Source organism: Corythoichthys intestinalis, chromosome 15 (assembly GCF_030265065.1).
Source record: "Corythoichthys intestinalis isolate RoL2023-P3 chromosome 15, ASM3026506v1, whole genome shotgun sequence".
Classification (NCBI taxonomy): Eukaryota; Metazoa; Chordata; class Actinopteri; order Syngnathiformes; family Syngnathidae; genus Corythoichthys; species Corythoichthys intestinalis.
The window spans coordinates 49,854,489-49,867,213 of NC_080409.1; the positions used below are offsets into that span (position 1 = coordinate 49,854,489).

General features: G+C 40.4%; 1 protein-coding gene across 1 annotated transcript in view; it reads left to right on the top strand.

Moving 5' to 3' along the window:
• degs2 (delta(4)-desaturase, sphingolipid 2) overlaps nucleotides 1–12,725 on the top strand; it is a 32,174-nt gene extending 19,449 nt beyond the window's left edge. Inside the window, exon 3 of the mRNA XM_057860139.1 lies at nucleotides 10,566–12,725. Within this exon, the coding sequence (XP_057716122.1) occupies nucleotides 10,566–10,709 (144 nt within the window). The 3' untranslated portion in view covers nucleotides 10,710–12,725. The remainder of the gene's footprint in view (nucleotides 1–10,565) is intronic.

The window sequence follows — 12,725 nt, forward strand, 5'->3', positions numbered from 1 at the left end:
CGAATGCTATGCTAACGCGACGAGTTACATTTAGTGTGTGATAATCACTCAGCACAGACCTTTAGAGGCTAACGCCACATTGCATATTCTCTCTTGCCAAGATAAGAAAACATATCTTACCACGTGTTTCCAAACAAGCAAGATGGAGCGCAGACAACACTACTCAAACACTGCTATGATGCAATGTGACGTACCCAACGTACAATAGAAAAATGTCAAGCATTGTAAACGTATGACAGAAACTGTTTCGTCAGACGAAAACTGGCATTCCTCTTGTGGTTTTGTAGTCTCTCAAGCCACATTTTAGCTTGTCATTGTCAAGTGTTCGTCATTGAACAAATTCTTTTCTTCCACGAAATTTTTTCGTGACTAGCTGGGGCCTTGCAAGACAAAGGCCCAGATCGTAAAATTCCTTTTATTTCTCAATAGTGTTTCATCGGCGTGCCGCACAGCCCAAACCGTTCGACTGACCGTCACCTTCCAAACATCAAAATGACTGGAATTTTTGCATGATGCAGGGAATTTTTTTGACTATAAGCTGCCACCCACCAAATTTGGCTCAAAAACGGCATTTATTCATAGATAAGCCGCACTGGAGTATAAGCCTCTCCTTACTGTATTATCGGATATTTATACCAAAATATATTAACCAGAAACTCTTTATTTGACAGCGGCATCATACGACTGTCATAAGATCAAATGAACCACCATCATTGCTTCAAGAAGCTTCATTTGGCCATCACTGCCACCTGCTGTCAGCACTGTTGTCATCCAACATGCCTCCTAGCATGCATTGCAGTGCTACAGATTTAAATAACAAATCAAAATTATTGCTTTAGTTACTGTTCCAGTTGTTTCATTAATTGCTTATTATGCAATTTGGTAACACTTTATTTGACAGTGGCGCCATAAGACTCTCATTAGACAATCATAATTGTAACATGACACTGTCATGAGCATTAATGAATGCTTGTAACAGATGTCATTTATTGTTATCCGACAAATTATCTCAATTTTGAATGGATGTAAAAGATCCAAACTGGACATAAATGGAGTTAGTAACATAATTTGCCAGATGACACTTAATGACATCGGTCATAAGCATTCAGTAATGTCCTTGATCGTGTCGTGTCATGTCATAATTATTACAGTCTTATGATACCGCTGTCAAATAAAGTGTTACCTATTAACCCAAATAAATCAAAAAGTAAGCCGCACTGGAGTATAAGCCGCAGGATTCAAAATGAAGGGAAAAATATTAGCGGCTTATAGTCCGAAATTTACGGTAGTCCTTTTTGACAAATCACACAATTTACACATCAAAAATTCCAGGACGGTAAGGGGCATAAAAGTTGTATCCAGAATTTGCCAAAATCTTAATCTTCCCCCCAAATTCTCCATAAACTATTCATTTCAAATTGGAAGCCATTGACGGCCATGTACAACCAAAGTTCCCATTCATTTTCATCACATTCATCACAGCTCATTGACATTGGCACCCAAGTAAGTCAATGCCATTGACAGCCATGTACGTCCAAATGTCCCATTCATTTCCAATGGCTTTTACATTGCATTGATACCCATGTACACAGATGCCAATGAGGGTTATGCACGTCCATGCCATTCACGGCCATGTATCCCGATTCAATTGATGCCAATCTACTTGGCCATTTTTTGTAATGTACGTCCAAATTTTTAAAAAAAAACCTGTGTGCCCAAACAGAAAGTGACCTGATATCAACAGGACGTGTCCCTGAAATGTCCCCAAATCAACAGGAAGTGACCCAATATCAACAGGACGTGACCCCAAAATGTCCAATTTTCCCTTTCATTTTCAATGGCAGAAAAACTTGTGTGGTTGTAATTTTTTTTTTTACCAAAAACTTACCATTACATCTCATTGATATTGAACTGGCGCCTAAGTTAGTCGATGCCATTGACAGCCATGCACGTCCAAATTTCCCACTCATTTTTTAATGGCAGAAAAACATGTATGATTCTGATTTTTGACCATACACCTGCCATTACAGCCCATTAAAATTCAGCTGGTTCCCAGGTAAGTTGATGCCATTGACAGCCATGAACGTCCAAATTTCCCATTCACTTTCAATGGAAGAAAAAACTGTGGTTGTGATTTTTGACTATACGCTTACCATTACAGCCTGTTGACATTCAACAGGCGCCTAAGTAAGTCGGTGCCATTGACAGGCATGCTCGTCCATGCCATTGACGGTCATGAACGTCCAAATTTCCTATTCACTTTCAGTAGAAGAAAAATGTGGTTGGGATTTTTGACCATACGCTTACCAATACAGCCTATTGACATTCAACAGGCGCCCAAGTAAGCCGATGCCATTGACAGCCACGCATGTCCATTCCATTGATGGCCATGTACAGTAAGTCCAAATTTCCCATTCATTTTCAATGGCAGAAAAACATGTATGGTTCTGATTTTTGACCATATTCTTACCATTCCAGCCCATTAACATTCAGCTGGTTTCCAAGTAGGGGTGTGACAGAATATCGAAATGGTGATATATCGTGATACTTTGTATCCCAAAAGGTTATCGATATCCTCCTGTGACGAATCGAGATATCGTTTTAAAAAGGTGTCAAAAAAAAGATTAAAAAAAATAAATGGTCCATCCATTTAGACTGGGGTCGTCCCTTCATTCAAAATGAGAGCATTCACAGAGATTCGGTCCGATTTTCGGGGTATTTACAGGTCACTTGCTGTTCATTTTAGGGCATTTCCAGGTCATTTCCTGTTGAGTTTGAGTCACTGCCTATTCATTTGGGTGATTCCTGTTTTGTAACGCAAAATAAACAGGAAGTGACCCATAAAATACCCCAAAATCAACAGGAAGTTATTCAAAATCAACAGGTAAATGACCTTAAATGGCCCAAAATTCCCTCATTGCCTGGCATTGGCTACCACTGACGGCCATAGCGTTTGAAGTGGGAGGGATGGCAGCGAATGAACGAATGTTCATTCGCTGCCACCCTCCCACTTCAAATGGATTGGACGTCTATTAGAGATAAACTCATTCCAATTCACAGCAGAAGCTTGTTTTTGTGGTTATTAGTTTTTTGTAGAATATCCTAGAATGATTTCCTGGCCAATGTATCGATAATCGTTGTATCACCGTATCGTCTGATCATCGTTATCGTGAGCTTTATATCGCAAATCGTATCGTATCGTAAGGTACCAAGAGGTTCCCACTCCTATTCCCAAAAGTCGATGCCATTGACAGCCATGAACGTCCAAATTTCCCATTCACTTTCAATGGAAGAAAAAACTGTGGTTGGGATTTTTGACCATACGCTTACCATTATAGCCTGTTGACATTCAACTTGCGCCCAAGTTGATGCCATTGACAGCCATGCACGTCCATGCCATCGACGGCCATGTTGGTCCAAATATCAGCAGAAAGTGACTTGATATTAACGGGACGTGTCCCCGAAATGACCTGATAGATCTGTATCTACCACAGCAAGGCCCATCGGAATTTCTCCAGAAATTGCAGTTTCTAGTTATTAGGATGTCAATGTCAAATGCTTTTGGCCAGCAAGAAAATCCATTTTTTAAATGATTGGAGTTCCTCTCTGGTACTAGCACTTAGGTGTGGCCAGTCTCGGTTTAAACTAAACAAAAGGTGTTTATCAGATGAAACGTCACTACGGGTAACTTATTAACCAACGGCACTCAATTGAGCACCTCGACAACAGAAAAAACTCGCTTTCACAATGAATGCATCTGTCACAAAACCTGTTCTTCCAGTCACTTTCTGCCTTTTTTTTTCCAAAACAAAGTCATAAAAGGAACAATGTTAGAGGAAGGTTTCAGTCAACTGAACCGTGCGCCTCGATTGTCCTCCAATGTATTCAAAGTACACACGCCACATCCTCATCTATTACAATAGAACGTTTGCGTGTCACCCGAGTCATCGGAAGATCAGATGCAGTGCTCATTCAACGTTCTACATCCATCTGTTTTCAGTTGCACGTGTCTTTATTGAAAGCTAATCCGGCTAATTTTTCAACAAGACATACCTTCGACTGGTTGTTCACCAGCTACAGGGGTCGAACACTTTTTAGAATTTGAGAACCAATTTTTGTTCACTGATCAAATTGTGTCAGATAATGCTCAATTTCTCCCAGAAAATGATTGCAATTACAAATGCTTTGGAAGTAATATCTTCATTTATTTTGCTTGCAATGAAAAAACACAAAAGAGAATGAAAAAAACAATTAAATCATTATCATTTTACACAAAACACCAAAAATGAGCCGGAAAAAAGTATTGGCACCGTCAACCTAGTACAGTCCCTGACAAAAGTCTTGTCGGTTATCCATTTCGTAGAAACAATTGCTAATAACAAGGGATGTCAAACGATTAAAATTTTTAATCGAGTTAATTACAGCTTAAAAATTATTTAATCGCAATTCAAACCATCTCTAAAATATGCCATATTTTTCTGTAAATTATTGTTGGAATGGAAAGATAAGACACAAGACTGACATATAAATTCAACATACGGTACATAAGTACTGTATTTGTTTATTATAACAATAAATCAACAAGATGGCATTAACATTATCAACATTCTCTTAAAGAATTTCTATCCATGGATAGAAAGACTTTTGTAGTTCTTAAAAGATAAATGTTAGTACAACTTATAGAAATTTTATATTAAAACGAGGGCTGTCAAACGATTAAAAAATTTAATCGAGTTAATTACAGCTTAAAAATTAATTAATCGTAATTAATTGCAATTCAAACCATCTATAAAATATGCCATATTTTTCTGTAAATTATATATATATATATTCTGTAAAATAAATTGTTGGAATGGAAAGATAAGACAAGATGGATATATACATTCAACATACGGTACATAAGTACTGTATTTGTTTATTATAACAATAAATCAACTGGATGACATTATCAACATTCTCTTAAAGCGATCCATGGATAGAAAGACTTTTAGTACTTAAAAGATAAATGTTAGTACAACTTATAGAAATTTTATATTAAAACTAGGGCTGTCAAACGATTAAAATTTTTAATCGAGTTAATTACAGCTTAAAAATTAATTAATCGTAATTAATCGCAATTGATCGCAATTCAAACCATCTATAAAATATGCCATATTTTTCTGTAAATTATATATATATTTTGTAAAATAAATTGTTGGAATGGAAAGATAAGACACAAGATGGATATATACATTCAACATATGGTACATCAGGACTGTAGTGGGCATTTCACTCTACTGTCATTTAAATCTGTCTATGCTGTCCTCACTCCGAAGCATCTACTTTTTCCAAAGCTAGGCAGCTAGTGAACGACGCCTTAATAATCAGACTTCTTCTGATTTATTAATAAAATGGCCTCAAACCATTGTCCTCTTTAGACCGTCGTAAAACTACAAAAAAAAGTACACAAGCATTGCATTAGCAACAACGTTAGCTTAGCACGCTATACAGGTTCACTAAACATAAAAAGCGTCTCATACAAAAAATATAACATTTCGCTTACTAACATAATATTTCCATTCTTTACAACAACCATACTTACGGACAAATCTTGTCCAAGGATCATATAAGCACAACATTACAACGTAGGCGTCAGCCCGAGACGTCGCGCAGCCATATTGAACTGGCAAGAAAACAATAAACCATGTCGCAAAGCGACCACAAGAGTTTGCTGTTAGACAGCACAAAAAGCCTTGCTGTAAAACTTAACAAAAGGCAGAATACTGTCTGAGCGGGACATGTGCGTTAATTGCGTCAAATATTTTAACGTGATTAATTTAAAAAATTTATTACCGCCCGTTAATGCGATAATTTTGACAGCCCTAATTAAAACCCCTCTTAATCTTTTCGTTTTATTAAAATTAGTAAAATTTTCAATCAAAAAATAAACTAGTAGCTTGCCATTGTTGATGTCAATAATTACACCATGCTCACTCATGGTACTAACCCATAAAATCATTTGGACCCAAACGCCAGCAGAGGGCGCCAAACACCAAAAAACAAGTAACAAGCGGACATTACACTGTACTGTCATTTTAGTCTGTTTGAGCGGGGCATATGCGTTAATTGTAGTGCTGCAACGATTAATCGATTAACTCGAGTATTCGATTAGAAAAAAAGATTGAATTAAATTTTGCTGCTTCGAGTATTTGTTTGATTAAAGTGGAGTTGAAATGGTTTATTTTGAAAGTGTCTGCATTGAGTTTTATTGATTTGGGTGGCTACACTTCCCTCTAGTCTGCCTCAATTCACATGGCTGAATCCAGCTGGTCCCTGTTAAGACCAACATAAGCAAAGTTTTTGTTTTCTAATGCATTCGTTATTTAGTTTACAGTTATATTTAGCCATTCTGTGGGAATATGTGTCCGAACCATTTGTTAGGAGCATTGTAAAAAAAAAAAAAAAAAAAAAAAAAAAAACTAGTGTTTTATAGCATTTAAGCTAGCAGACGTTTGCTGTGTAAGTTAGCCAATTGTTCTTATGTTGTACATTAATCCTTTTTTATTTTTTATTTTTTATAACATTTGAGGCTCAGTTCGGGTATTTTAATTGATCATGTTCCTAATCCGATTACTCGATTATTCGAACTAACTAGTTAATCGATTAATCGACTACTAAAATAATCGATAGCTGCAGCCCTAGTTAATTGCGTCAAATATTTTAACGTGATTGATTAAAAAAATCAATTACCGCCCTTTAACGCGATAGTTTTGACAGCCCTACTAATAACCTGACTTTTAATTATTCAATTGGTTTCAGAAATGGCTCATATGAAAGCTAATCCCCTCCAAACTGATCGTGAATGTACAAAAATATATTTGTCTGAAAAAAGATTTATCATTTAATGAAGACATAAAGGTCAAATTTTGACAAGACAAAAGTTTTGTCGCCTACAAAAAGTAGTGTGAAAATTAACAAAAAATGTACTTCAAATACAAAAATATGTTACATAACATAAGCGAATTAAGTAGTGGTGCTGTGAGATCCAAATTTCATATTTTGTATGACTTCCATGGGCTTGAAGGACTGCATCCATGCGGTTCGGCAAGGATTCATACAAGTCATCAGTAACATCAAAGAAAGCAGTCTTGCATGCCTCCCAGAGTTCATCAGCATTCTTGGGTTTCGTCTTCCATGCTTCCTCTTTCATCCTACCCCAGACATGCTCAATGATGTTCATGTCTGGTGACTGGGCTGGCCAGTCCTGGAGGATCTTGATTGAAGTATGCGATGGAGCACCATCCTGCTGCAGAATTTGTCCCTTTTTATAGTTAGGAATGTAAGAGGCAGCTAAGATTTGTTGAAATTTCAGACTATTTATGTTACCCTCCACCCTGCAGATCTCTCACACCCCCCCATACTGGATGTAACCCCAGACCATGATTTTGCCACCACCAAGCGTCACTGTTTTGTGGCAAAAGGTGGATTTTTCAGATGAATCTTCCATTGAATTACACCACAATCGCACAATTATTGCAGGAGACCTACTGGAGCCCGCATGGAGCCGAGATTCACTCAGAAAACAGTGAAGTTTTTATTTGAGCGAATGTTTTTTAATGCATTCGTAATTTAGTTTATAGGTATATTTAGCCGTTTTTTGTGGGAATATGTGTCCGAACGCTATGCTAAGAGCATTGTAAAAAAAACTAGGGCTGTCAAAATTATAGCGTTTACGGGCGATAATTAATTTTTCAAATTAATCACGTTGAAATATTTGACGCATTTAACACTCATGCCCCACTCAAACAGATTAAAATGACAGCACAGTGTAATGTCCACTTGTTACTTGTGTTTTCTTGGTGTTTTGTCGCCCTCTGCTGGCACTTGGGTGCGACTGATTTTATGGGTTTCAGCACCATGAGCACTGTGTAATTATTGACAGCAACAATGGCGAGCTACTGGTTAATTTTTTGAATGAAAATTTTACAAATTTTATTAAAACAAAAACATTAAGAGGGGTTTTAATATAAAGTTTCTATAACTTGTACTAACATTTATCTTTTAAGAACTACAAATCTTTCTATCCATGCATCGCTTTAACAGAATGTTAATAATGTTAATGCCATTTTGTTGATTTATTGTTATAATAAACAAATACAGTACTTATGTACCGTATGTTGAATGTATATATCCGGTTAGTGTCTTTCCATTCCAACAATAATTTACAGAAAAATATGGCATATTTTAGAGATGGTTTGAATTGCGATAAATTACGATTAATTAATTTTTAAGCTGTAATTAACCTGATTAAAAATTCTAATCGTTTGACAACCCCCAAAAAAAGCCCTCCTCAATTCCACCGACACGCCTTCCTTTGAGGGAGCAGAGTCTGGGGACTCTGAGGTGGGTTCTTCGATCTCTGGGGTTGAAGTCACTGAGGCGGTTGGTAAGCTCCTCGGTGGCAAGGCCCCGGGGGTGGATGAGATCCGCCCGGAGTTCCTAAAGGCTCTGGATGTTGTAGGGCTGTCATGGCTGACACGCCTCGACAACATCGCGTGGACATCGGGGACAGTGCCTCTGGATTGGCAGACCGGGGTGGTGGTCCCCCTTTTTAAAAAGGGGGACCGGAGGGTATGTTCCAATTATAGAGGAATCACACTCCTCAGCCTCCCCGGTAAAGTCTATTCAGGGGTGCTGGAGAGGAGGGTCCGTCCGTCGGGAAGTCGAATCTCGGATTCAGAAGGAGCAGTGTGGTTTTCGTCCCGGCCGTGGAACAGTGGACCAGCTCTACACCCTCGGCAGGGTCCTCGAGGGTGCATGGGAGTTCGCCCAACCAGTCCACATGTGTTTTGTGGATCTGGAGAAGGCGTTCGACCGTGTGCCTAGGGAAGTCCTGTGGAGGGTGCTCCGGGAGTACGGGGTACCGAGCCCCCTGGTAAGGGCTGTTCGGTCCCTGTACGACCGGTGTCAGAGTCTGGTCCGCATTGCCGGCAGTAAGTCGAATTCGTTCCCAGTGAGGATTGGACTCCGCCAAGGCTGCCCTTTGTCACCGATTCTGTTCATAATTTTTATGGACAGAATTTCTAGGCGCAGCCGAAGCGTTGAGGGTGTCCGGTTTGGTGGCCTCAGCATTGAATCTCTGCTTTTTGCAGATGATGTGGTGCTGTTGGCTTCATCAAGCCGTGACCTCCAACTCTCACTGGGGCGGTTCGCGGCCGAGTGTGAAGCGGTTGGGATGAAGATCAGCACCTCCAAATCCGAGACCATGGTCCTCAGCCGGAAAAGGGTGGAGTGCCCTCTCCGGGTCGGGGATGAGATCCTGCCCCAAGTGGAGGAGTTCAAGTATCTTGGGGGTCTTGTTCACGAGTGAGGGTAGGAGGGAGCGGGAGATTGACAGGTGGATCGGTGCAGCGTCTGCAGTGATGCGGACTCTGCACCGGTCCGTTGTGGTGAAGAAGGAGCTGAGCCAAAAGGCGAAGCTCTCGATTTACCGGTCGATCTACGTTCCTACCCTCACCTATGGTCACGAGCTGTGGGTCGTGACCGAAAGAACAAGATCCCGGATACAAGCGGCCGAAATGAGTTTCCTCCGCAGGGTGTCCGGGCTCTCCCTTAGAGATAGGGTGAGAAGCTCGGTCATCCGGGAGGGGCTTGGTGTCGAGCCGCTACTCCTCCGCGTTGAGAGGAGCCAGTTGAGGTGGCTCGGGCATTTGGTTCGGATGCCTCCTGGACGCCTCCCTGGAGAGGTGTTCCGGGCATGTCCCACCGGCAGGAGGCCCCGGGGTCGACCCAGGACACGCTGGAGAGACTATGTCGCTCGGCTGGCCTGGGAACGCCTTGGAATCCCGCCGGAGGAGCTGGCTGAAGTGGCTGGGGAGAGGGAAGTCTGGGCTTCCCTGCTAAAGCTGCTGCCCCCGCGACCCGACCACGGACTAAGCGGAAGATAATGGATGGATGGATGGATGGATGGATGTGTGTTTTGTTTTTGGCAAACTTTTTCATGGATGACTTCCTCACATTCTGTTGTGTTTGTGCTAATGAAGCTACTCACACGTGTAAAATACTATTGTACAACGTTTTAAAACTGTATATTTCAGTTACCATGATTTGAGACCTCCGTAAATTCAAGAAAAGTACGCCTTTTGTTTGGAGTGTTTGTTTTTTTGTGTTTAGCAGAATAGCGTCACTGACACACACACACATCAACAACCGGAGAGGGAGGGGTGAGCGCTGCCGCTCCAAGATGCTTCTGGCTGCATTTTTGAGACTTGTAAAATAGCGAATACCATACTACGGTATGACGGAAAATTTTAGTGGTTTTGAAAACCGTGACGTTTTCATACCACGGTAAACCTTGGAACCGGTAACCGGCACATGCCTAGTGCCAATACTTTTTTGGCCAGCACTGTATTGTTCACCAAAAGACTAAGACAAATGAAAAGGGCTGCAATACACTTTGAAATCTGTCCTTTATCCTCTACACTCTTCTTTGTTGGTGTGTACGAAACCATGCGGCATTCCGCTGCCCCCTGGCGGCCAACTAACACGTTATCCCACGATCCTGACGCTGTGGTTTGCATCTCCAGGTGAAACAGATCGCGGCCGAGTACTACGACTCGCTTCCTCAGCACACGTCGTGGATGCGAGTCCTGTGGGACTTCGTGTTTGACGACAGCATCGGCCCCTACGCCCGAGTCAAGCGCGAGTACAAGCTGAGCAAGACTGATTAGAGCGGACCGAAGAAGGGCCACCACCTTCACGCCACTGTGAATTTCATTGGTTAACGCAGTCCACGTGACGTTCACTTTCAATGCTTTTGACACCTTATTTAGTCTCTTCTCTTACCGTCGAACAAGTTAGAAAAGATTGACACATTTCCGTTTTTCACAGCGCAAGAATTTTCACTTGACCACAAATAATCGTTTTCAACAGTGAACATTTAAAAAAAAAAAAAAAAAAAAAAAAAAAAAGGTCTACATTTTCATGTTACTTAATATTGTTGGTCCCTTTTGCTGCCAGGCCTCTAAAGTGTGACATCCTGGTAGTGACTGGGTTCATCCATGTTACTCCGTTTCCATGGCGACTCTGAACTTGACTTTTTCCAGAAGTTCAGAGCGGTCGCCAGTGAGTGTGAAAAGACGAGCTGAGTTCAGAGTCCCTAAATGTTTCATAAAGGCTAGCAAAGCTAACAAATTGTGCTGGTGATTCACACACTTTTTGGCTTCACCAGCTTCATCTGCTGCAGGGCTGCTCTATCCCATAACCTTGTTGTCTGTTTTTTTCCCCCCCTCAGATGTTGTGATTTTGTTATTTGTATTTAAATGTAAAGGAAAAATTAAAAACAAATTGGATATGGAATTTGAATGTGTGTGCTTGTGTTAGAACTCGTTAGACCTCCTATGAGTGAATAAAATGAAAAAACAAACTTTTTAACTATCTAATAACACCAAGAGTGATGGAAGAAAATATGTGTACAGTACATATAGAGTGAGGAAAATAAGTGTACTATGATTAGGGCTGTCAAAATTATCGCGTTAACGGGCGGTAATTAATTTTTAAAATTAATCACGTTAAAATATTTGACGCAATTAACGCACATGCCCCGCTCAAACAGATTAAAATGACACTACAGTTTAATGTTCGATTGTTACTTGTTTTTTGGTATTTTGCGCCCTCTGCTGGCGTTTGGGTCCAAATGATTTTATGGGTTAGTACCATGAGTGAGCATGGTGTAATTATTGACATCAACAATGGCGAGCTTCTAGTTTATTTTTTGATTTAAAATTTTACAAATTTTAATAAAACGAAAACATTAAGAGGGGTTTTAATTAGGGCTGTCAAAATTATCGCGTTAACGGGCGGTAATTAATTTTCTAAATTAATCACGTTAAAATATTTGGCGCAATTAACTCACAAATGCCCCGCTCAAACAGATTAAAATGACAGCGCAGTTAAAGGTGTACTTGTTGTGTTTTTCGGAGTTTTGCCGCCCTCTGCTGGCGCTCGGGTGCGACTGATTTTATAGGCTTCAGCACCCATGAGCATTGGTTAAGTAATCATTGACATCAACAATAACGGGCTACTAGTTTATTTTTTGATTGAAAATTTTACAAATTTTATTAAAACGAAAACATGAAGAGGGCTTCATTCATTCATTTTCCATGCCGCTTTTCCTCACGAGGGTCGCGGAGGTGCTGGAGCCTATCCCAGCCATCTACGGGCAGTAGGCAGGGGACACCCTGAACTGGTTGCCAGCCAATCGCAGGGCACAAGGAGACATACAACCATTCACGCACACATTCATACCTACGGACAATTTAGAGTGTTCAATCAGCCTACCATGCATGTTTTTGGGATGTGGGAGGAAACCGGAGTTCCCGGAGGAAACCCACGCAGGCACGGGGAGAACATGCAAACTCCACACAGGAAGGCCGAAGCCCGGGATTGAACCCTTGATCTCAGAACTGTGAGGCAGATGCGCTAACCACTAAGCCACCGTGCCGCCTGAAGAGGGGTTTTAACATAAAATTTGTAAAACTTGTACTAACATTTATCTTTTAAGAACTACAAGTCTTTCTATCCATGGATTGCTTGAACATAATGTTAATAATGGTAATTCTTGTTGATTTATTGTTATAATAAACAAATACAGTACTTTTGTACCGTATGTTGAATGTATATGCCCATCTTGTGTCTTATCTTTCCATTCCAACAATAATTTACAGATAAATATGGCATATTTTATA